Consider the following 27,146-nt stretch of genomic DNA (forward strand, 5'->3'; position numbering starts at 1 on the left):
CCTCTTGGAGAGAAAAATCCTCAGCCACCATCACAGACTCAGCTGCATATATATTAAAGCCCTAGAAGTAAACATCACACAGAGTAGTGCTTAGAATAAGTCATTTTTGCAATTAAAATCATTAGTTCAGCCTTTTCCAGCCCCTAATAGCAAGGTCTGAAGTTCTAGTTATGCAAGATGAGTAAATTCTAGAGATCTGCTGTAGAACATAGTGCCTATAGTCAACAAAACTATATTGTTAAGTGTTCTCACCACAATAAAAAAGGTAAAAATAAACAAAATCATTAATTCAGAGAAGTCCACCACTGTTGGACCTATATAATCCCAAGGTATGTTGAACATTTACATTTCCCTTCACCCCACTCCATGCCCCAGAAATGCATTCTTCAGGAAGAATCATTCCAAAGAATATCCTGGAATGTGAAACATTCCTTAGAGAAATAGTTTAGACAGTACTGGTTCACCTCCCTTGAAAGGAAATTGGAAGAAACATATAAATATAAACACTGGAAATTGTGCTAGAAAGATAGTTAGTTATCTTTCAAATAAAGTTAAAACACCAAATTTGATAGCAAACCTGAAAAACAGTTTTAGGTCCTTTTATCACAATTAACTTGAGAACCCTGGAATGCCTGTGAACATCTTGATATATGTGGATTAGCATTTCTCATTGGACAGACAACTTCCAAGTTCTCCTTGTACTCTGAAATCATTGCAGTGCTCTGATTCTACACTAAGCTTCTTGGTATCGAGCTCTTATTATAGTCAATAAGCTATAAACAAAGGGATTTTGGAGCCCAGGGTAGAAATGGGTTGCTGAACCAGACCATAGTAGATTCCTTCAGATTCGATTGACCTAAGTATGAGGTTCCTTATTTTGATAAGGACATATTGTATCCATCGAAATAGACACGCAGACTGGAATTTAATCTTCACTCTTATGTACAGTGTTTTCCTGACTTTGCGCAATTTACTTAACGTATCCAAGTCTCAGTTCTTCAACTTGAAAACAGAAATCACAATAACTACATCACTGGGCTTCTGGAGGACGAACTAAGATAATGCACTGCACAGCACCAAGCACGGACTAACACAACCAGTAGATGTTGGGTAGCCGTTTTTAATGTCCCTTGATGACTTGTAGCATGGAGTTTCCCACACTGTGGTTACATTTTCTGTGCCTTGGTTTTCTGGGGATAACTGGAATAATTACTGCATAAGATTGCTATGAAGAATAAGTAAAATAAAGACCCAAAGTTTTTTGAATAGCATTTGACTCAATAAGTATTAGTCATTATGCTCATTCTCACTCAGTAATTATTTTAGAATTGAGATTATTAATGATTTTAATTAATTATCGGCAGCATCTTCCTCCTGCTTTTGTTAATCCTTCCCTTTTCATAAAATTCTAACTCCTCAGTAGTAAAGACTCATTTTTAAAGCAGAATTATGGAGAAAACTATATTGTATGTATTTTTGGTGTTGTTTCCATGAAAAAATGGTGGAAGAGGAGAGAAAGAGAATATGAATATTTGGGTGAAAATTATTTCCAAGTACTGGTTAACATCTTCTACAACTAAGTGGTCCAGGTAATTAGAGAAAGCAAGTTGTTATTGTTAATTGAAAATTAACAAAGATTGTGTTCAAAACATGGTTTCATATGGTATTCCTATGTAGCTGCTAAAAAGCTGTTTAGGCAAGTAGACTAAAGCTGTTTAGTTGTTTAAGCTATTTAGCTGAATATCTCTTTGTCAGTTATATGAATCACAGAGGCAACAAGCTGTGGACTGTGTGATTGAATAAAAACTATATTTTAGTCCTAACTTGGAAATTTTCACATGACACAATCTGACAAGATATATGAGAAAGATTGATATAAACCTACACATGATATCAGAGCATTTCCTACCCAGATAAAATACAGATATCAAATGATTTTGGATGGAGTTTCTGAAGAAAAAAACGGTATTTTTAATGTAGGAGAAGCTTCAAAGAAAAAAATTCTACACACCAGATCTTAAGAGTGAATGTTTATGTTAATATTATATTGCTGTTTTCCTCTCATTTGGCTACAAATTTGTCTCAGGTCTGCTCATCTCTTGCCCTGTATGTGCAGATTTCTGCCTGTCAAAATAATACATCCCATTTTTTGGTCCACTTTAAACCTGCTGAAAATTTTTACTTTCCCATTTCCCAATAATGATCCTTTCGCTGTTATTTGATGCAATCAGGCCCCCAAAAATCAAGAGTGTTCTTTTTACTTTATTTTACATTTTTATAGCTTAAACAGATTTTCAGTTCTGGAGGCTGGAAAGCTGAACGTTAAGGTCCAACAGGGTTCAGTTTCTGGTGAGGACTCTCTTCCTGGCTTGCAAACAGCCACCTTCTTGCTGTGCCCTCACACAATGGAAGGAGATCTCTCTCTTTTTTTTCTCTTTTTAATATATACTTGTATTCTTTTTTCTTCCCATAAATCATAGAATTTTGTATACAATGGTTTGTGTTTCGCTTTCTACACTTAATATAACATGGGGTCCCTTTAATATTGGTGCATACTGATAAACAGGTGAATGGATAAGCAAACTGATACATGCAAATGGATACATGCAATGGAATGCTACCCAGCAAGAAAGAAGAACAAACAGTAGATAACACAACATGGGTAAATCTCAAATGCATTTTGCCAAGTGAAAGAACCTAGTTTTAAATGGTTAGATACTATATAATTCCACTTATATGACATTTTGGAGAAGATAAAACTACAGGGGCAGAGAACAGGTCAGTGATCGCAAGCGTTAAAGGCGAGGAGAGGTTCTGCCCATAAAGGGGCAGCGAAAGCGAATTCTTTGGGGCGTTGAAATTGTTCTGTACCCTGTGGTGCTTACAGGAGTCTATGTATGTATCCCACCTCATTAAATAATGTAAATTTTACTATATATAATTTTATTTAGATGAAAGTGAATAAGCAAACACTTCTAATAAGGAGTTCATGAACTACTAAAAGAAGACCCTTCTGTCTATTAACATGATTATTGCAATGCCCTGTAGCAGCAATTAAGAACCAAACTTGGGGGGCGCCTGGGTGGCGCAGTCGGTTAAGCCTCCGACTTCAGCCAGGTCACGATCTCGCGGTCCGTGAGTTCGAGCCCCGCGTCGGGCTCTGGGCTGACGGCTCAGAGCCTGGAGCCTGTTTCCGATTCTGTGTCTCTCTCTCTCTCTGCCCCTCCCCCTTTCATGCTCTGTCTCTCTCTGTCCCAAAAATAAATAAAAAACATTGAAAAAAAAATTAAAAAAAAAAAAAAAAAAAAAAAAAAAAAAAAAGAACCAAACTTGGGGGAGCACAAAACTGCAGAAACCCTGCAAGGGAGGTCATTGAAGAAGACAGCGTGTCACTTGAAGTCTGAATGGATGCACTAGGAGGGGGTAAGGAACGGCACAGACAACAATAGTGCTGACGGTGTGAGCAGAGGTGTAGAAGAAAGAAAACTACGTGTGTTCAGGAATTCTACTGGTCTCTTTCAGCCGGAGTTTAAGGAGCAGGGCTGATAAGTGGAATGCATTAAGATGGCGGTGCCTACCTTATCTGGGAGTGGTGAGGACTAAGTAACATAATTTGATGTAATGTATGTATAATGGTATAATGCAGGTGAGGATTAACGTATACCAAGTGGAGGGTAATGCATGTATAATGATATAATTGTATGTATATACACTTAGCACATGGAGCGACTCACACCCTTTGCTAAAATTTCTCTAGATATTAAAGGAAAATGAAGCTTGTGGGGCCGGGAGGAGCTGGGCACAGAATGGGGTAGAATGGAGGTAGCTGGAATTAGGGATGTTGCTTAGAGACTTTTGCTCCTGGTCACAGAGAATATGGTCCTGAATCAGGCAGTGGCAGCATTTGTCTGTCTCTGCCTGACTTATTTTCCTTAGCATAATACACTCTAGCTCCATCCATGTCATTGAAAATGGCAAGATTTTCTTCTTTTTGATGGCTGAGTAATATTCCAGTGTGTGTGTGTGTGTGTGTGTGTGTGTGTGCGCGCGCGCCACATCTTCTTTATCCATTCATCAGTTTATGGACATTTGGGCTCTTTCCGTAATTTGGTCATTGTTGATAATGTTGCTATAAATATCAGGGTGCACGTATCCCTTTAAATCAGTATGTTTCTATCCTTTGGGTAAATATATAGTAGTACAATTGCTGGATCATAAGGTAGTTCTATTTTTAGTTTCTTGAGGAACCCCCATCCTGTTCCCCAGAGTGGCTGCACCAGTTTGCACCCCCACCAACAGTGTAAGAGGGCTCCCCACTCTCTGCATCTTCCCCAACACCTGTTGTTTCCTGTAGTTGTTGATTTTAGCCATTCTAACGGTATGAGGGGGGATCTCATTGTAGTTTTGATTTGTGTTTCCCTGATGAGTGATGTCGAACATCTTTTCGTGTGTCAGCCATCTGTATGTCTTCTTTGGAGAAATGTCTGTTCATACCTTCTGCCCATTTTTTATCCAGTCAACCTATCCATCAAAAGTGAGGATTAAAGTAAGACTTTACCAAGGGGTGCCTCGGTGGCTCCGTTGGTTAAGCATCCTACTTTGGCTCAGGTTGTGATCTCACAGTTCATGGGTTCTAGCCCCTCATCAGGCTCTGTGCTGACAGCTCAGAGCCTGGAGCCTGCTTCAGATGCTGTGTCTCCCTCTCTGTCCGCACCCCCCCCACACACACACACACTCACACTCTGTCTCTCTCTCTCAAAAATGAAGAAACATTAAAATAAGACTTTACCAAAATGAGCAGTGCCTAAAGCTGTCTCCATGCACCCTTTCTAAGAAAGCTACTTGACAATGTGCACATTCAAAATGAGAGTAAATCAAGAAATAAGACATTGGGTGGAAACATATGATATGTGTCTTTCTCTGACAGATTTATTTCACTTAGCATTATACCCTTAAGTTTCATCTATGTTGTTGCAAACAGCAAGATATGTTTTCACTCATAAGTGAAATTTGAGAAACTTAACAGAAGACCATGGGAAAGGGAAGGGGAAAAAATAGTTTCAAACAGAGAGGGAGGCAAACCATAAGAGACTCTTAAATACAGAGAACAAACTGAAGGTTGATGGGGGTGTGTAGGAAGGAGGGGAAAATGGCTGATGGGCATTGAGGAGAGCACTTCTTGGGACAAGCACTGAGTGTTGTATGTAAGTGATGAATCATGGGAATCTACTTCCGAAGCCAAGAGCACACTGTATACACTGTATGTTAGCTAACTTGACAATAAATTGTATTTTTAAAATAAAGAAATAAAAAAGGAATAAGACATTGGGTAAGGAAGGCAGCAGATCCAAAATAGGAGAAGCTGGAAACTCCCAAGAAGACCGTTATGTGTGAAATCTGGAGGAAAACCAACCTGGATGAGAGTAAGAGAGTAGGGGACTCAGTAAAATGTCTCCAGGTTAAAGAAAAAAGTGAATAAAAGTTCCGTTGTGTTTAATGATATGAAAACCATTATTCTTAAGGCTCTTGTAAATCAATTTTAAGGAAGAATAATAGTGAAATAGAAAGCTAATCAGAAAAAAAAATAGGTATAATAGTTGGCTTTTGTTGTATGAGAGTCAACCACAATGCTTCAGAAGTGTTCGAATATATACTTCCTGTGGGTCTTCAGGTTGTTGTGGGGTTCCCAGACTGGGCTTGGCTTTTCCTTGTGTTCTTCACACCCTTTAAGCCCAGCAGGCTAGCCTCAGAACAAGCTCCTGTAAGGAAGATGGTAAGTATAAAGAGGACAACACTGCCACACAGATACATTTCAGGCCTTGGCTTGCATTACCTATGCTAACATCTCATTGGTCAAAGCAAGTCATAGAACCAAATTCAAAGCTAATGAGCAGAGAAGTAGATTCTTCCCATGGAGTTGAGAAAGGATGAATATTGGCTGAACAATGATTCAATCTACTACGTAAGGCAAGAATTAAATCCAGTAAGTTTTACTGAAAAAAGGAAAATCACATATACAACGTGGTTCCTCCTGATCAAATTACTTGATCACAACAAGGCAAACACGAAACATTGATTTGTCAAAAATTATGATATAAAAATATGGAGAAGAGAGAGGGGAGGGAAAGTGAGGTAAGGATAACAGCCTAAGACTGCTAAAACCTCATCTACAGTGAGGAGACCGTGTCTAACATTTGTGATCAATAAATAGCAGTATACTTGGGGCACCTCAGTGGCTCAGTCAGTTAAGCATCCATTCGAGCCCAGCTGCCAGCACAGAGCCTGCTTGAGATTCTCTCTCTCTCTCTCTCTCTCTCTCTCTCTCTCTCTGTGTCTGCCCATCCCTCACTCATGCGTGTGCACACTCTCTTTCTCTCTCTCAAAATAAATAAATAAACTTTTTAAAAAATAGCAGTATACTTGAAGAAATTGAAGAAGGAGTTTGGGAAGTGTCACAGTTGGGTGGGCAGAAGGCAAGTATTTTCCATTAACAGACTTTTAAACCATGTGTGTCTATTATTTAGATTTAAAAGAGCTAGATAGTTTTAAATATATTGATAAGTGTATGGAGACTTTTAAACCATGTGTGTATATTACTTTGATCTAAAAGAGGTACATAATTTTAACTACATATTGGTAAGTGTATGGAGAAGTAATAATAACAGCGAAGCAAAAATATTCATTAAGCATGTACTTTTCTAGGGTTTATAAGCTCTATGTCTTAAACCCTTCCAAACACCTGATGAGATGGACACTGTTGTCTTCTCATTTAATGGAGGAGGACACAGAGCCTTTTAAGAAGTTGCTCAGGAGGGACAGAGCTGGGACTGGAGTCCAGTTCTCGACTACCATCCCTCACCTGGCCTGGGTTGTGTCAGGAGTTCAGCAAGGAAACAGTTGTGCGTGATAGAGAATTTGAAGTCCAGGCATAGCAAGGAGGGAGTAGGTGATGCGATGAGGTGGAAGGGAAAACAATGAAGAGCACAGGGTGATGGTAAACGGGACAGCACCCCTCCACACACACACACACACACACACACACACACACACACACACAACCCCTCTTGACCAAGGTATTTAGATACTCTACTAAACTTAAAGGACTGGTGTGAATAGTATTTTTTCCCCATGAACACCAAAGAAGTGACTGAGTTTCACACCAGAGTTGATCTCTAGCAAGCTGGCCAGCCTTGTAAAAATATCTGGAGGATGCCGCCCTTTTGCGCCAGTGACTTGAAGCATTAAAGATAATTGAAGGAGATTTCAGGGGGCATCTACCCTCAGCTGACAACCCCCATCTTCAGCTCTCAATGAAGCAAAATAAGTTACAGTTTTCATCATCTTCCAGTTGCTTCCTAGTGCTTAAAATAGAAAGCACAGAATCCTATCACGACAATGGAACCTTCATCTACCATTTTGCTAGCTTTCTCTTCCAGCATATCTACCTTTCCACATTGTTTCCTAGATTGATGTGTTCAAAGTTCCATCTGGCCTTTCTAAACCTCCATGTCTCAAAACCTTTACCCTTTACCCTTGTCTGGATTTCCGTATCATTTTAGCTTGTACCTCTGTTTAACATCCATTCCTCTCTGTCTTCATTTAAAGTGGTCTAATTTCTAACAAATAAATATGTTAGGTCCCCAGATCATAAGGAAGAGAAGGATCCATGACCCTCTTGTTTACTGTTGTATGTCAGTACTTATCTCCACAAGTATAGAAGGGTTGCCCTTTAATTTTCTTTAAGTGAATAAATGAGTGAGTAGGATGAATAAGTACAGAAAGGAAGGAAGGGAAGGAGAGAGGGAAGGAGGGAGGAAAGGAGGGAGGAAAGAAGGAAGGAAGGACCTAGCTATGGAATTTGGTATGCTTTGCTTACCTGAGATTCAGTTTCCTTACAGATAAAAGAGTTGAGCCAGATGATTTTTAAATTCACTTCCTTCTCTAAAATTCTGTTGTTCTGTACTGCAGTAAAAATACTAAAACACATTTTCCGGTATGTGTTTGCACTTACATTTTAGAAAGTTAATTCTTTTGATCGTTTTCTTATCATTTACTCCTAGTGAAATTAAAATTTATTTGGTGGAGCTATTTGAAGGCCAGGAATGTTTCTTAAGCTTTACTCTGCGTCCCTTTCAAGTGGGAAATATTAGCCGGCCACAGACATGATATGATGAGGTTTAGACATTACAAAGGAACGAACTTCACGGCCCATGCTGGCCTTACCCGGGCAGTGCTGTCTCTCTTTGCAGAGAGAGGGGTCTTTCGGAAGCTTTTCAAAAGCTACCAATATGCAATTCACAGTATTCTCCAGTTGAAAGCTATAACTTTAAATCTCAGACGGGAACCTATAATGATATCTTTTTTTTAATATTTTCCTCCTTTTCTGTAAATGATGAGGTCCAATTAATGGGTGTTTTCATGATTGAAGTCAGAAACATTGAAACCTGAAACTTAAAAAAACAAAAAACTCCACTCCTGCCTTATTCCTGTCAATGATTTTTGGAGTGGTTAGAGAATAGAAAGTATTTTCAGAACTTCTGAGTCACCTACCTATTTTGAACACTTGATTCCACAATCCAAATTGAAGTGTGCAGAGATTCACTTGCTGCATTTGTTACCAGCTTGAGCTAACTTGAATTAGCACTTCCATTATGAGGGCCTTTTCTCCAGAAGCCGTTCCCTTAAACAAATAAAGTTCAGGGAAGCAAAGTGGACAAAGAAGCCAGAAATCAGCATGTATGTCAGTTTCACCAAGACACACACACACACACACACACACACACACACACACACACAGTCTTCATCATGCAGAAAGTCTTTTGAAACATGGATATTTTACTAATTAATCAGAAGCATGGTTGAAGGAAACAAATACGAAAACGCAGTTTTTATCATTTCCCTTATGATAGATGTTCCCTCTCATGTTTTTTTTTTGTTTCTTGAATTATTTTTATCTAATTATTCATTCATTGCATGCAAACTACAGCTTTCCAAATTCCACTTTTCAAAGGTTTGACTTTAATAGTTATTTCACTGAAAAGCAAGTTGCTTCCGAAGACTTGCCTGTGTGTTGGAATATTTTAAACTGAGTCTCTAAAGAGCCCTCAGTATCCAAGCTGTGGGGACTGTAGTTGGGACACATGCCTTGAGCTAATGGCTTCACATGCAGACCTAGAACAGGCCAAATAGACTGAGCCCAGTGAAATGGAAAGTGACACCTGCTTTCTGGTGCCAGTCATCAATGTGGATAGTCCATCTAGAGCAGTTCAAAAGAAGGGAAAAATACCTTTACCCCGTTAGCAGCTGGATTGGAGGACTAAATTCTCTAGGGAGTCACTCCACGTTCCTGCATTACATCACCCAGGATATGCATTTGGAAGTGGCTACTGAGTTTTTGTTTTTTGCACCTTTTATCCATACCAGCGGACAGCAGTCTCACTTAATCACGGAAGACCCACAAAGGCTTTGCTCAGATATACCCAACGCATCCTGGGGAGGTAGAGTTTGGAGCTGTTTATGGGTTCGGCTCTCAAAAATACGAGATGTGCTAGGTAGATGTTTAGTTCAGATAAATTATTTGCATTTTAAAATTAGAGTCACTATCGTTTATTCCTGATAATTTTGCGTGCTTAACTTGCTTTTCAACTCCTCTAAAATAATTGAAGTACTCAGACCCCAAACGTGTGTGTCTACCCCCCTTTCTTTTGTGCAAAGGTCTATGGCTTTAAGGAGAGGAGAAAGGCAATCACTGGAGGTTTATTTTCTTTTATTACTTTAAAGGTGAAAAATTGGAAATAACCCTTAATGAAAGCTGGTTGAAGAGTTAAAACACAAATTTCTACAAAATTTAAACCCATGCAAGGTTTATATTCAATTTATCAAGTCTATAGCATTTGGTTCTTATGCCATAGTCAAAGATGAGTTGTTTCGTCACATCCAAAGGAAGATTTTTGTCAATTTACTGATACACTTTTCAACACTGGCAAAAAGTACATTTCTGGCTGACTTTTTTTAATGTTTAAAGTAAAGCTAATCCATATATCCACTTATGTACTGTGTTGAGAAACTGAAATTATGCATCGGATTCTAGTGGTTGATTTGTACACGTAAAACTTGGTATTTACTCTTTCTGATTCAAGATCCTTTTTCTCATAAAAGAGGTTCTGTGGTGTCTAGGTCTGTAAGTTCTCTCAAACAGCACTATTCATATTTAGGAACTTAAATGATAACGATTAAGCAGTGGTTGATGTTTTTAACTTCCCTACATGTCTGCTTTAAATTTTTTTTTTTTTACTCCCATGTATGCCTTTGGCTCCCAGTTTCATGTCTGTTGCAAACATCCACTGGTTTCATGGTGTGGAGTAAGGCAGCACTCTACCCATGGTGTGAATTTTGATGAATTAAGTCAGAACTACTTCTGGGAATAAGAAGGAAGGCATTTCTTCATCAAATGTCTTATATCCCTGAAAACCAATGTAGCACTCTGTACTAATACACGGTCCAAACATAAGTAATAAAGATTTAGAAAAAATAATTTAATGTTGTTCATCAATAAATAATGTTTCGGTAATTAAGCGGGAACAAAGATTTATACCAAGTGAAAAAGATCTGGGCAGAAGAGTGAGGAGCTATGTGCAGGGACCCAAACTTTTAATTGCTTTACGTTGTCAGAAATAGCTGCACTTTATAAATATTCCCTCTCAAATTATTTAGATTGGGCCTTATGAAAGTGCCATTTTTGTGTGATCTAAGAGCGGCAATTTCAAATAATTCACCCTTACAGACAATAACCCAGAAATCAGTGAAATGTCATCCAATTTGCTCTGATGTTCTTTACTTTATGTTTCATTTAGTCTTCGTAGACATTCTCCAGAGTATTTCATTATCCCTCCGTAGACTAGAATCAAGCAAGGACAGAGCTGGCTTTGAAGCTCGGCTTCTCTGTAGGCAAAGCACAACCTCCTGCCTCCCCCACACTATTGTGTCTCAGAGATGAGAGACTGTTCCAGCCATGTAAGGGGAGAATATTCTCCCAAGGGTCAGCCAAGGAGATGACATGATTAAGTCATTTACTCTGGAGTTTCTTCCATTGTTTTTGGTGAAACTTACAGAATTTTTTCTTTAAAAATTTTAAAGTTTATTTATTATTGAGAAACAGAGAGAGACAGAGCATGACCATGGGAGGGGCAGAAAGAAGGGGAGACACAGAATCTGACGCAGGCTCCAGACTCTGAGCTGTCAGCACAGAGCCCGACGTGAGGCTCAGACTCACAAACCGCGAGATCATGACCTGAGCCAAAGTCGGACGCTTAACCCGACTGAGCCACCCAGGCGCCCCACTTACAGAATTGTTTTAACTTAAATTCAAGTTAGTTAACAGAGAGTGTAGTATTGGTTTCAGGAGTAGAATTTAGTGATTCATCAGTCACATGTAATACCCAGTACTCATGCCAACCAGTGTCCTCCTTAATGCCCATCACCCATTTAGCCCATCCTCCCACCCGCCTCCCCTCCAGCAACCCTTAGTCTGTTCTCTGTATTTAACAGCCTCTCACAGTTTGCCTTCCTCTCTCTGAACAATGATGTGTCCTCTCAAAGGAAAATAGGATTATTGTCAAAGATTGGAAAACTAGAATTTTTTTCTTGTCACATGGCCTATTTGCTTCTCCAGTTCTTTGCTGTTAGTTCTTTGATCGTGACTGTTCATACTTTGGGGATCTGGGTTATTCCTGACTTCCATGCCTCAGGAATAGCCCTGTTTTCTCTGTCACGCTTTCACTGGAGCATACTTATCCAGATTAAGGAGAGTTAAATTTTTTGAACAGATAGCATCCAAGAGAGTGGTAAGAACTTATTTTTTTCAAACAGCAGTGTAGGCACAATGAATTTCGAAGGATGAGATGTACAGAATCATCATATTTAACTTGATAATGGATAAGAATCTCATGTTCTAGATATGAGTGATTTAGGGTCAGCAAACAGATCATCTCAACTAACCACCTCCTGAGGTCCAGCTCACTCATCAGGAGACATGAATCCTCTGACTACTTCCCCCTGCTCAATACATGCTCCACACACCTTAGAAAAGAATTTTCCCTATTAAATCATCCCTATTGATGATGATTCCCGTGGCTCTCTGAAATCTGGCTTACTTACAGGAGGCAAAGTGAAGAGTTGAAAGGTCACCTTGATTCCCAAAGAAACCAAATCTTTGCTGATGAATGGAAGATCCTTCACCATCATCAGTGATGTCTATAATAATTTATCTGCTTGATATTTGATCAACATTTGGCTTTTCTTTGCCTGCACTATACCAGAGCATGAATCTTGAGAGTTCAGAAGTTTATCTCAGCTCTTTATGCATTGGAAATCTAAATAACCTCTGTGAAAGAAAAAGTAAACAAAGTGGAAACAAGTGTATCCTATGCATTCTTTTTCCCTTTCAATTTAACATACAAGCAAGGTAGAGCGCCCAGATAAATTCTGTTCCAAGGGAAATTTGACTCATCTCTGCCCCCACCATCCTTGGGCATCATTTTTCCTTAATACTACCCCTTTCAGTGGGAGGAGATGATGGGAGAAAGCTCTCATCACTAAGGAGACAAGAGACGACAGTTATAGTCAAAAAGCTTTTATGTAGGTATGCCCAAAGGGAGGTGGGTAGGGGGATGGGTGAAATAGGTGAAGGGGATTAAAAGGTACAAACTTCCAGTTATAAAATAAATAAGCCACAGAGGTGAAAAGCTCAACAGAGAGAATATAGTCAGTAATATTGTAATAAGCTGGATGGTGACAGATAGTGATTAGACTTATCGCAGTGAATGCAGCCTATTGTATAGAATTGTCCAGTCGATACGTTAAAAAAATGATGTTGTATCAGTCATCAGAAAAAAACACATATTGAACGACTCTGGTTATATGAAATGTCCAAAATAGGTCAATGTGTGGAGACGCAAAGTAGATTAGTGGTTGCCTAGGGCTGGGGGTTGGGGGATTTGCGGGGAGAAAGGGAGACTAACTGCTCATAAATACACCTTCTTTCGTGGGTGAAGAAATATTCTAAAGTTAATTGCGGTGATGGTTGCACAATCCTGGGAATGTATTAAAAACCACTGAAGTATACTTTAAAGGGATAAGTCACATGTGAATTACATCTCAGTAAAGCACATCTTCAAAATGGAAATTTAAATACAGTGTGTTCTTCAACTGGTAAATGTATACCAGATATCGTATCTAAGTATTTCCTTTTTCTCCAAAAGAAGTGGCTTTTGACACAACAAAAATAGTGGGAAAATAAACAATTGAGTAGCATACTTCTTTATTTTTTAAGTTAGCAATAAAATTGGCTGGATGTACGGCTAGACTATCTGGCACAGTTTAGAAATTCCAGTACCTTTCACTGAGTCTCTCGTCACAAAATGCTTGACTAGCTTTCCTCAAAACAGCAATTCTAAGATATTTTTAAAAAATATTGGCAGTTTAAAAAGCAGAGAGATTTGACAGTCTTCAGTGTAAGTAACATTTTGTATTTCATTTTGTGTGATCTCTGCAATCATTTTAAAGCAATAGTAACTGGATACAAATACCGTTATCATTCCAAACATCGGGTGTGTTCGAGAATGTCTGACAGCATCATGACATAACAACGTTGATGCCTAAATTGCCATTTTACTTATCATCAGTCTAAACTTCTCATCCGGAAAAATGCCATATTCCTTCAAAGAGAATTTTGGTCCACGATCCTGAATCTAGTAGGCGTCTTTTGGCTGGGGTAAGAAATGAGGCAGTTTTTTTCTTTGGAAGATGCGTAGATGGGCATTTTAATACCGTCAAATAGAGGTCCCATCCTTTCCGCATGGCCAGATGGCTGCATTGTTAGAAGCCGCGGAAGGAAGGGACTGAGTTTCTTCTGAGTTAAAGCTTAAGTGTATATTTGGTCATAGTAAGCATTCAAATGCCGAGATTTTAAAGGCAATTTGACATGATGCTTCTGGTTAACCTTTTCTAAGCAGTGCCTCCAGATAGAATGACCGCCTTCACAGGATTCAGCTGACATCAGGAGCGATGACAATACCCAGCAGAAGTCAAAGGCCCGGAACCCTGGATTAAAAGCCCTGCTGGTGTGCAGCCTCTGGGCGCCTTTTGGCGCTCCTGGATGTGTAATGCGATGACATTCCTCAACTATTGCATTAACCACCTGAAGAGCCCATGCAAAAATAAAACTGTCCACATACAGGGGCGCCGGGGTGGCTCAGCCAGTTGAGCAACTGACTCTTGATCTTGGCTCGGGTCATGATCTCATGGATGTGAGATCAAGCCCCACAGCAGGGCTCCGTGTTGGGCATGGAGGCTGCTTGAGATTCTCTGTCTCCCTGCACCCCTGCCCCACTCGTGATCCCCACCCCCTTCTCTCTCTCTCTCAAATTAAAAAAAAAAAAAAAAAAAAACTGTCCACATGCAGTGGGAGTTTGCCCCTGACAGTCATCACCAGTTCTTTTTCTCTGGTTTCTGTTCAAAATGTCAAACCTGTTACATGACATACGGTATGTCTTTTGTCTGACACTTTTTTGTCTGACTTAAAATTGCTTTTGTCTGACTTCTACAATAAATAAATAATAAATATTTAAAGCTATTCAATAAGTGCAATTAACTCACAGAAGATGCTGTGGGTTACAATCCACTTCAAATTATTTCTTTTTTCCTGTTTTACTACATTTGAATGTTAACCTTTTTCTCACAGGGGCTTGGACCAAAATAGGTCTTATATCACTGTTTTCTAGAATCTCATAGTGAAATACTATTTTATAACATGCCTATAATCTCCTCCATTTATGAAAAGGGACCTACAGTGAAATAAATAATTGGTATTGCTTGACTAAATAATCCATAACACTAAGCAGATGAAATAGCAGTAGAATGTTTAGGATCGACAAATAACTTTTGAAGACTATTTGATGAGATTATGTAAAAACCACAATCATAAAGTGGCATCATTTTCTCAGTGATACTCTTCCAACCTTTTGTTTTAAAACTGTGATAATGACAGAAGAGAGGCGTTTGCATTTGAAAGGTACATAAAACCACAAAATTCACTTTGTTAGGTAGGCAAGAAAAGAGGGGTCTGTGTTCTCTCGGGGATGATGTGTGTTTCCGTCTATCTCGGCTGAGCATGTCTGCAGGTGCTCCGAACGGGACACAAACAGACAACACGAAAGGTATTTTATATGAAGAGAAAAGGAGCTTCTATTGCAAGAAAACTGTTAATACCTTTTACCTGTATTTATTACCAATTCTGGTTCTCAATTTTTGCTTTTTTCTGTTTTTTAGCAAATCCTTAATCACAGAACAAAGAAGCCAATCTAAGTACTTTAAACAGTAGCAATTGCTGGATTAACATTAGTTCAGTTAATTCTATAAACTTCACTGTCTATTCCCTTATGTCCTTATTGGAAGACAGCTTTGTTTACTGATAACATTGGAATTCACTACATAAATAAGGAAAATAATTATTACAGATAAGATGCTTGTAACACCTGAGACAGTGCTTCCACTCTATTCGTGCCTATGCATCGATCAACAAGCATTTATTAAGCACCTACCCAATGCCAGGCTTCGCTAAACACTAAGAATTCAGTAACGAGCAAGGCCTGCCTTCGTGAATAAACCATCTAGCAAAGGCTGAAGGGAAATAACGGTGCTCAAGAGATTATTAAGTAAACACACATACTTTAAAACAACATTTCTCTGGATCAGTTGGTACTTTTGGATTTGCACATTCGGGCATTTTACAGATGACTCAGTAGCATCACCCCAGACCGAGATGAAGAGTCAACACAGAAAGGTTACATCTTATTCCCAGGTGACTGGTATCTCAGACATTCAGCCTCCCTGCCTGCAGCATTTTCTCTGCTGAAGGGACCCCTTTCAACGCACGGCCCATAGAACCATAATGCAGACTCTCCCAGGCTGTCATATTTTAGTCACATAAAACACTCACCCGAAACCCCCAGAAACTTCTTTTCAACTTCCATCACCAATTGTTTCCTTATACCCTCCTGCAACAACACAGGGAACAGCCTTACTTGTTGGAAGGGAAATGCTAACCCTCGGGTCTTTCTCAACTCTCACGGCACTGGGAGTCTAGCATACAATGATGAGTTCCTCTTTACCTCACCTCTTTAAAAAGTCTGCTGAGGTATGCCCAGATTCTTCATAGCGTAGAAAGAAAGGCATATTGCTCACCAACTTGGGCCTCACTTCTGGAATTTCTCTAGGATGTGCCCCTCACCTTGGTCGTCGCAGCCCCTTTCTTCTCCCTCTCTTCACCTTGTGCTTAATTCAGAGCCTCTCGCCCTCACTCAGCTGGGGCTGATGGGGGCGGTGGGGGAGATCATCCATTCATGGTTTGTGCCATTGTAAATTTGTCCTGCCTGCTCCCCTCAAATCCAGCCTTCTCTGCAATGCCATTGGTGGTTGACCACATTCTCCCACTTTCCTTCTCCACCATTTCTGTAATGGCAGGCTTTTCACTTCTGTAATAATATTCTTCATAGATTCAAAGAATGCGTTCTGCCTCCAGACCGTAACTCCCTGAGAACAAGAACAATAACGCGCATTGTTTGTCTTCTCAGAACCCAGCACCAAAACCACACCCCTCGGAAATGAGGCGCATTTCCCCCTCTCCTCACCTTGCACAACCTCCTACCCCATACCCACCATTCCCCAACTCTTCTGGACACAAGCTTGTCACATTCTCCACTTGGAGTTCGGTCTTAGTGGGTGCCTACATCTCCATAAAGAAACCAAGGCCTCAGAGAGTGAACATTTGGAGAGGAACCATTACACAGACCATTTTGGCATGAAGTGGATTCACTCTAAAGCCTAAAATTCAGAGCCTAAAAGTCAGGGCCCCTCATGTGCCCATTCCCCCCTCCCACAAGCTCAAGTGGTTAGATGCTTGTAAAATTTTCAAAATTTTCAAAAGGAAGATCTTTTAACTACAATGATCTCCTTCCAATGAGACTCCCCACTACCTTTTATTATGTTGAGGGTCATTGGAGTGACCGCAGACGTGTGTGGGGTCTGACTTGAAGGAAATTGAGTGGGGTTGTGTATACATAAGATATTTTTATACAATTTGAGGTCACTTCTTTATATAGTTAGGCAATTGCTAGCCATACACATGTAATAATGGCTCCCAGGAATACCTTTACCATCGACAGTGGCAACTCAGCCAGACATTGATTGAGACATGTAGGTGTCAGGTCAGAAATGGTTTCACAATGTAAATATGTCCTACTGGAAACATATAGATAGTGGAGAGAAAACAAGGTTTATAGGGCAGAAGCTATTCTGTGGAGAATTCTTCCCGTCATCAGACATGTGAACTTGTAAAGACAAGACTGGTTTCTGATTGATGCCTGGTCAACACAGAAGTTCTCTCCTGGAGGAAATTTGTTTGATAACATTGAAAAATTATAATCGCACCATGCCTTTTTTTTTTCTTTTTAAATGAGAATCAAACAAGAAGAGAATATAGCCAAATTCTCATGTTTGTAGACTTGTAGCGGTATAACAAGTAATGAGCATGCCTACAACAAACAACTCCTATATGAAAGAACTTTTAGAGTGGCTTCCCACTGAATTTGAAAACTTGGAAAATGTATAAAATATTATCAATAAAACTTAGTGAAGTTGAAAAAATCTACCAACAGTATTAGGTTAAGACTGAATTATGTTTCTTCTCTATCCAGGGAAAATGTTATAAAACTACCATCAAATGAAGCCAGAAACGTAGATAAAAAGTATTATGGAGGTGTATTAGGCAGTAGATCAGTTAAAATATCTTTTTTTCTGGAGGTTGTCATGTTTGTGATGTTTGTTACCTCTTTTAAATTTGGTATTTGTGAATGATTTCTTCTTCTAAATAAATGAGTATCCACTTTCACTTGTGATTTAGAATTTTTGAGGGGCGCCTGGGTGGCTCGGTCGGTTAAGCGTCCGACTTCAGCTCAGGTCACGATCTCGCGGTCCGCGAGTTCGAGCCCCGCGTCGGGCTCTGGGCTGATGGCTCAGAGCCCGGAGCCTGCTTCCGATTCTGTGTCTCCCTCTCTCTCTGCCCCTCCCCCGTTCATGCTGTGTCTCTCTCTGTCTCAAAAATAAATAAACGTTAAAAAAAAAAAAATTAAAAAAAAAAAGAATTTTTTATTTTGTTACTCTTTTTTGTAAAAAGGTCTTCAGACCTTGTATGTACATCAGGCCCTTAAAAACCTAGATCATCCTCTCCCACCAAGATCTGGAAAGATCCGTGTGCCAAGTGTAAGCAAGCGATTGGTTTATGTCTGGCTTTGTTCTAGTCTCGGCCCAGCTGGCAAGTGTGAAGGGTTTCTTCCAAATGTAGGCAGAGTTTTACATGACAATCCAGAATGAATAAAAAGAAAGCCCATCTTCAGAGAACAAAAGACAATATCAGTGGGCAGAGAAGTCGTTATTATAGATGCCTTGCTTTGGTTTCTGCTTTGTCCTCTGCCACTGTGAGAGAAGAGCCTTGTGATGCCCGAGTCAAGGTAACCCACCTTTCTTCAAGGTGAATGGAAAACCGTCGAATCAATTCAGCAACTGCAGTTGCTGCATATTATTCAACGCCCCTGAGGACTCATAGATATTGAACCAGGCTTCCAAGGGCAAAGTTCCGATTATTGCATGAGTATTTGCAAACTGCTCTAAACCGTGCACTCCTTCCAAGCACCATCTACTATTTATGTCACCATTTGTGCTGCCCCTACAGGAGCTTATGCCCAGAGCTAAATCCTCCCTATTTAGCCATCTTATTAACCCGAAGGAGGAGAACCTCTAAGTGAGAATGTGGATGGCGGTTCATGCCCTTTCTTCCCCCGAATGCCCATCAAGTTGTTCTTAACAAGCAGATAGTGTATCCTAGGGATATGCTGCAAGGATATTGTGAGTTCAGAAATCCAGAAAACCTTCTATTGATGGGAAGTAAAACAGTAGTGATCTTTACAAAAATTTAGCAATGTAAATTGCTATATATATATATATACATATAGAGAGAGAGAGAGAGAGAGGGTGCAAGCTGGAGAGAGGAGGAAAGGGAAAGAGAAAGAGAATCTTAAGCAGGCTCCATGCTCAGTGCAGAGCCCAACACAGGGTTCTATCCCACAACCCCGGGATCATGACCTGAGCAAAAATCAAGAGTTGGGCACTTAACTGACTGAGCCCCCCATGCGCCCCTAACTACGTAGTTCTTAAAGACTTACCCAAAGTCTTTCAATTATGTTTTCTTATTAAACCTCAAAAAGAAAAAGGATGGACTCTAGGAAATCATGACCCCGAACAACTAACTGAAATCAGAAGGACGCGTATGCTTCCAGAAATTGACCCAAACGTCTGACTAAATATCCAAATAATTAATTTTATCAGTTTTATATGGGCAAATTAACTTGTTAAGAATAAGAAACTTTAATCACTATGTACACCTGAAACTGATAAAACATTATGTGCCCACTATACTCAAATTCATCAATTAATTAATTTCAGAGGGAAAAAAGAATACATCTCACCTCTTTGTTCTCTAAGTTTTCTTCTCCCCATCTCCATGTGAATGCCCATAGTAGATTTTTCTCTTGTGCTGTGTTTGAGCTTTAAACTACAACCATTCTCTTACTGTTGTTCTGAATTCTTTTTTAATGTTGTCACTGTTGTTTTCATACTCAGCCTATTCAGACACTTATTTAAGATGGCTAAAAAGAGGCAAACTATACAGCAGGATTAAATAAATCAGCTAAAACCCTGAAACAAAGAGAAATCCACTTTTCCTGCACTGTATTAAAAATGAGAAGAGAAAGGGAAGATGAGGGGAAAAAAGGGAGAAATGGAGAGAAACGTTCACTGCATTTATAAACAGAGGTTCCAAGGGTGACCAAGTCTTTTTTCTTATTTCACGAGTTTTGCTAACCCTGTATAAGCCTGCAGATTTTGTTGTGACTTACATGGACTTGAATACAAAGAGACTGTCTGGTTTGTTGTGCCACGAACGGAAAGGGGAGCTCTGTGGAATCCAGGGATTTGTGAGGAGGGCCTTAGAGGTTTGCATAGAAGCCCAAAGGTACAGCGGCCATTTCTGTATCAGATCAACTACACAAAACGTGCGGGATTCTTACATCATTTTCCCCAAACGGATTCCTGCTTTCTTCTGAAAGAACTGCCACGGTTTTTCACTTACATGGCTGTTTTTGCCCTCTTTCTCAGGTTTGCTTCGTGAACCTGGATGTGAACAAGGATGCGTGCAGCACGGAGCACCTGCAGCAGGTAATGCTGGGAGCACAGACTCCCCGGGAGCTCATGACAAGGGCTGCCTGCGCTGACCAGACAGCTGACGTGACGTTTTCCATAAATGATGCTCATTTCGTTGGAGACTCTTTAGCTGGATGGTGTCATCACGGCCCATTCCCTGACCGTCTCCCTGCCACCTCCCACAGTTTGCCTTCCTTATGCTTGTGATGCTTGCTTTCCCAAGATAACGGGGCCGCTCTCCAAACAGGCGCTTTTTCCTGCCCACGGGGCCTGATAGTGGCTTTTTGAGCCCCCGTCTTCATCCTGTCTCAAACGCCCCGCCTGGGATGATGTCTCCAAGGCTTTTCCCAACCTGCTGGATACCAACCAGCCCTTCTCTGCGGGTCTCAGGTCTGCTCCTTCCTGCTGCTTTGAGGAAACGCTTGGTCTCTGACCTTGGTTTCCCAGCCCTACACTCATCTGGGGCTCGCACTTGTGCGTTCTCCAGCAGCTACATATTCCAGGCTCATCTGAGGTTGTGATGATCCCGACGTAAATCCTTGACAACGTGCAAGACGTTGAAGGACCCCTCAGTCCTTTGGAATGAGAGCTAACAAGGGGTCCAATAGGAAGAATTAATTGGGTTTTTTTTTTTTTTACATTTATTCATTTTTGAGACACAGAAAGACAAGTGCCATCAGGGGTGGGGGCAGAGAGAGAGGGAGACACAGAATCCGAAGCAGGCTCCAGGCTGTCAGCACAGAGCCGGATGCGAACCTTACGAACTGCAAGGTCATGACCTGAGCCGCAGTCGGAAGCTTAACCCACTGAGCCACCCAGGCGCTCTTGTTTCGTTTTGTTTTTTGTTCCCTTGCCAGTGCTGCACCTGAAGCTTCTCAAACCCAATTGCCCATACAGCTTACCCATTACAGACTTCCGCAGAGCTTCCGACGTCATTCATCCATGTAGTACTGGAGGGATTAAAAAAAAGTGTACATATCATTTCGTTTAAGGGACTTGTGGTGCAGAGTCACAGAGAGAGAAGGAGGGACCAAAGCAAGTTGGCATCTTAAGGACTGTGTGTTTGAAGATTTATGGGAGGGATTTGAGACAGTCTTCTTCTACAGCTAAGCGTAGAAACCTGGCATCCACTTAGCTGCCTAAACTTGTGTGAACTCATCTTCTCTGGGCCTCAGGCTACTTATGTGCAAAATATAGAAAGTAGTAACGGGACCTAATCAGTATGGGGGTGTTGTGGGGATTAAATGTACTAAAATGTAACATGTGTGCAGAGTTTAGCACAGTGCCTGGTACATAGAGCAAAATTAATGTTAGAAATTATTTTATTATTGATATTATGATTATTGACTTTGTTAAAACAGATGGTGATTAGACAAGTCTCTCATTCCAGGTTTTAAAGGAAAGAAAAAACCCCTACTATGCATACCTGTGGTGTGACAGTAATTATTAAATGTCTACTTTGGCATATTTAGAAGCAAAGAGTTTTTAAAGCTTTAAGTGATTTCCTATTCCAGTGTAAACCTTCAAGTTTCAGCTTCACACTTCGTCTAGTAATAATCTTAGTAGATTAAGTAATCTATCATTGGTGTAGTTATTCAGGTGTATTATTTTTGCAAGTAAGTAGTTTGGGGGTAGTGTTTTGGAGGTGAAAAGAAATCATCTAAACTAATAAAGATTCTTCCTCTACAGAAATTGGTCAACGTTTCACCAGATCTTCCAAAACTTATCAGCTCCATGAATGTCCAGCAGCCAAAAGAAAATGAAATTGTTCTTCTAAGTGGCTTAACATCCGGAAATCTCCAGGCAGATTTTGAAGTTTCACAGGTAAGAGATGTAAACTCTTGATAAAATGTTCATCAGAGATAAGTCATCTACGGTCAGCTCTTGCCACAAGTCAGTACGGACTTCAAATAGATGCTACATTTAAGCCTCCATAGCCTAGGACTCAAAAATTTCTTTGCAATCAAGAGCAGTGTTTCTGTGTATCTGTGTTTCTTCTAAATATGCCACTCAGAGTTTGACAGAGCTTCCCTTACCTCAACCCCTACCATTTATTATATTCTCAAGTTCATGTTGTCAAGTTGTACTTAAACTAGAGCAGACATGCTGGGAATTGACAGCTTAGCTTGGTTTTCTACAAATCCATTAGATAGTCAAAAATAGACTCATCTTGGGGCGCCTGGGTGGCTCAATCAGTTAAGCGTCCGGCTTTTGATTGTGGCTCAGGTCACGATCTCACAGTTGGGGGACGGAGCGCCATGTCGGGCTCCACGCTGACAGCATGGAGCCTGCTAGAGATTCTCTCTCTTCATCTCTCTCTCTCTCTGCCCCTCCTTCACTCATGCTCTCACTGTCTCTCAAAAGAAACATTTAAAAAAAATAGATTCATCTTCTGTTTCACATATGATACGAAAATTTTAATTCATACTATATGGTCCCAGCATCCCAGCATTTCTTCTTTCTGGATGTTATTTATTTCTTAGGATATACCAAATGAGTCATGATAATAAATACAGGATTGCAGCCCCGTGGGTGGAATGTGAGTTTCCTAGACGTAAAGAGTAAAATTCCTAGAGGAAATGAATGTTACTAAAAATAAAGCAGGAATTAAGATGCTATTTTTCTCATTCAGTGTACCGATGTTCGTTATTATTAGAGAAATCATTATAACATTCTTTACTTGAAGACAAATTTTTTAAATTATAAATTGTTCAATTTACAAATATATATATACACACATATGTATATATGTGTGTATATATATATACATGTATATGTATACATGTATATACACACACATATATATATATGTAATGATTTCTAAAGGCACATCATATTGAAGATTGTTGATTTTTCCCAAATAAGATATGCTGATAGTGACACATAACACCACTACGGATTAAAATGATGAACATTTGCTTTCCTCCAAATTGTTCTTTCTTGGGTTTTAGTTTTGCTGGGAAATTTTAAGATACTCTTTTATTCTTCAGTCCTTTGAAATACCAAAAAACTCGGAAATGTACCCACTATTTCTAGCATCTACCCCGGATGCTTCATAAAAATCTGCACACAGCCTATTACAATTTGGTAATTAAGACTAGAACCAAACTTCTCCGTCTGTCTCGTAATTTATATTCTTAGTGAGAAAATTAATCATCTGGAAAGAGAAAACATAAATGGCCCTAAGTGTCTTCTCTTTATATCGAGCAAAACTATGATGACCAAAAGTAATTTCCAAAACTGAGTTTTAAAAGTATTTCTGTACCAAGCCTGTTAGGATTTCTAATTAAACATGACGGAAAATTGGCTCATGCATGAAAAGAATGTAACTAAGAAACTAGTGGATAGATGGGGCGCCTGGGTGGCTCAGTTGGTTGAGTGTCCAGCTTCGGCTCAGGTCATGATCTCACAGTTCGTGAGTTCAAGCCCCGTGTCGGGCTCTGTGCTGACAGCTCAGAGCCTGGAACCTGCTTCAGTTTCTGTGTCTCCCTCTTTCTCTGCCCCATCCCCAGTCATGCTTTGTCTCTCTCTGTCTTAAAAATAAATAAAACATTTAAAAAGAAAAAAACTAGTGGTAGATTATTATAGGGACTTGAACAGTGCCATCAGGACATGAATTTCCCCTTGTGACCTCTTTCCGGCTTTCTCTCTCTTTAATGTTTATCAATCTTTTCCCATAAGAAGACCATTCCCTTTGGGTTCAAGTTGAGCAAGAGTGAATATCTCCCCCAGGTGGCTAACAGTAAAAGTCTAATTGTGTTCTATTGGCTCTCACGTGTCACGTGCCTATCGCTCAACCACTCACTATGGCCTGAGGATTGCAGTGTTCAGATTGGCCAGGCTGGGTCACGTGATCACCTCAGAGGGTTTAGGTGAATTAACTCCATGGAAATCACTGGCATTATGGGTGAGCCAGAAAATGATGCCTCACAGGCTATGAGAACCAGAAGAAGATTGAGTGATGTTGGGTCACAAAAACAACACAGATACTAATTGGGGTTAGGGAAAGTTAAATTATCAGGACTTATTAAATATCATCCATCAAAAGCATGCTTAAAAATCTGCATATTTGTTCCTAGGAGTCGTCAAGAATTGCCTGTGAGCTATAACACTCTTAAATGTTTCCTACTTCCCTCTTCTAAAAGTCCTCATCACTTCCTATATATCACTTCACCCTTCTGCCATCTCCCAAAGGCCTACATCGTTTTTCAGATACCACAATCCATGTGTTTTAATAAATTAGCAATGTTGGGGCACCATATCAATTATGAATCCCATCTTAGCCAACCATAGCCGGTACCTAATTCTTTAGGGATGATAGTCTCAATTTGGCTGCCTCGCCTCAAGAAATTCAGTTACCTGTTGATTCCTAAGTAAACACGGAGATATTGGCAGAGGCAGCATGAGCTGGGTTAATGGGGGGAGTCTAAGGGCAGTCCCAAGGGCATAGCTATTGTTCCCACTGACCCTGTGAAGAAGGCAATAAACGAGCTACTTGGCACCTTTGACCCTGCAAATTACAATGCCCAAGATGTTCAGTGGTGCAGATAACAAATTACCTCACTTCTCTCAACTGTAATTTCCTATTCTATAACATGGAGATTTAAAAAAATACCTTTTCTCCATTCTCAGAGACTAGTCACAGTGATTTTCATAAAATAACATGAAGGCACCTTGGGAAGGACTATTCAAATGCAAATTGTATTTTCTCTCCATGTCCAAAAAGTTGAAGGAAGGTGAAGTAGAAAGAAAATTTCATTTAAAGCAAAATAAGGTACCAGGGTGGAGTACTATATACACCAGGAGTAATCATCCATTCTCCTTTGGGGAAGAGAAGTGTAATATTGCTGCAAGGGATGGTGTACAGAGTGCCTTTTCTGCCTCCTGAGGAGTTTTGTTATTTTCTCATAGATGATTACGAAATGATTGTTCAATGTCTTCGTCTTTCCAGCTCAGCAAATGACTCACATGCTTTTTTATATTGCTACGTTATTTTACAATTGTACAACTGGAAAAAATGTGAGAAAATATTTATCATCTACTTTATTCATTCATTCAACAAATATTTACTATGCACCTGGAAAAGTGCAAAGCATAGGGGGTTAAGGATACAGTGGTAAATGAGTCGGACATCTTGCTCTCAAAGAGCAACTTACTTAGTCTGGCATTATCTCAGATGTTACTTCTTTTGGATATAATTAAATGTATATAAACACATTGCACAACTGTCCATGTACCTGTGTCTCAAAAGACTAATGAATACATACCAGCCAGCAACAAATAAGAAATTGCCACAACAGGTACATTTTCCTTCCTCAGGCCATCCTTAGGATAAGACTCTAAAAAATCTTAAAGAAAATCGTCATGCCCATGGTCAAGTAAAATACTAAGTGGAAAGTACAAGTAAAAGCAATTATTTTCCTACAGAAGAAAATGTTTCTGAGATGCTTATTATGTACAATAATAAGATCTACTCCCGTGGCCGACCTTTCTATGAGATGAACACATAATTTTACTGAGCATGTGTGCGTTTGAGGAGGTCCAGGTGCAAACCACCCTTCTTTCCAAATTGCACGGTTTTGGTTAATACTGGAGTTTTGCCGACTGGGCCAGGAAGTCATGGGGAGAATTGGAAAGGACACAGGAATCCAACAGATCTGGATTGCAGTGCTGGCTTTCCACTTTATATTGGTGTAGACTTGAAAGGACCAGTAAGTCTTTCTGTGCCAGATTTCTCCTCTATAAAAGAGCAAAGGCATCACCAGCCTCACAGAAATATTGTTTGCATTGAAGGTAACACGATATTCAAAACACTTAATAGACTACAATAAAAATTATATAATAATACCTGCCATTATTTTGCAGGTTATAGTGTTTGGTCTTCATTTCCCTAAGACTCTCGGGATGTTTATTTACTTTCAAGAAGCTTGTTAAGAAAATATGTTTTCTTTCTAGGAATGCAATAGCCATGGAACATTGCACTTTTAATACAACTCTTTCTCTACATTTGTTTTGAGGTGTTATTTAACTGTTCGTTAATATCTCTTTTGGTTCCTGCAACAATATATAAAACCTTATGTCATATGTATTTAATCTGAATGATATGAAATGGCCAATACGCAGCCATTTTTACCTACAAAGAACTTCATTTGGTTCCATTTTGTAATTATTTTTATTCATGCCTTATCCACCGGTAATATATTGTGTCCCACCCCCCTGGGGAATTATCTAATTCATGTTTGTACCTACCAGCATACCTTGCATGTAATACACACCCAAAAAGTATGTTATGAATTTCAAGTTAGTGTATTATGTCTGAATTCAGTGGAAATAAAATTAATCACGCCAGCTACCATTACTCTACAACAATTGTTCCTCATTATTGCGAGGGATCTCAGACCCTTTGTGACTTCCATAAAAGCTACAGACCATTACTTCTCAAATGTTAAGGCATGTAGGAATCGCCAAAAGAGTTCTGGAAAATGCAGATTCTGATTTAGTACCTCCGAGGTAGGTCCTGAGATTATACACATCTAATAAGCTGCCAAACCACGCCAAGGCTGCTGGCCTACATACAACCCACACTTTGAAAAGTAAGGTCAGAGCGCACCTGGGTGGCTCAGTCAGTTAAGCGTCTGGCTCTTGATTTGGGCTCAGGTCATGATCTCACAGTTCATTGGATCAAGCCCTGCATCAGGCTCTGAAATGACAGTGCAGACTCTGCTTGGAATTCTCTCTCCCTCTCTCTCTGCCCCTTCTCCTCTCTCTCTCTCTATCTCTCAAAGCAAATAAACTCTAAAAAAAAAATAAGGTTATGACCTCCCTTCTTTGAA

General features: G+C 39.8%; 1 protein-coding gene across 3 annotated transcripts in view; it reads left to right on the top strand.

Annotated features, from left to right (window-relative positions):
* SPHKAP (SPHK1 interactor, AKAP domain containing) overlaps window positions 1-27,146 on the top strand; it is a 161,041-nt gene that overhangs the window by 99,034 nt on the left and 34,861 nt on the right. For all 3 annotated transcript variants that reach the window (XM_060624003.3, XM_060624001.3, XM_060624000.3), the window contains exons 4-5: window positions 20,269-20,328; window positions 22,003-22,137. In XM_060624003.3, the coding sequence (XP_060479986.3) occupies window positions 20,269-20,328; window positions 22,003-22,137 (195 nt within the window). The remainder of the gene's footprint in view (window positions 1-20,268; window positions 20,329-22,002; window positions 22,138-27,146) is intronic.

Source organism: Panthera onca, chromosome C1 (assembly GCF_046562875.1).
Source record: "Panthera onca isolate mPanOnc1 chromosome C1, mPanOnc1 haplotype 2, whole genome shotgun sequence".
Classification (NCBI taxonomy): Eukaryota; Metazoa; Chordata; class Mammalia; order Carnivora; family Felidae; genus Panthera; species Panthera onca.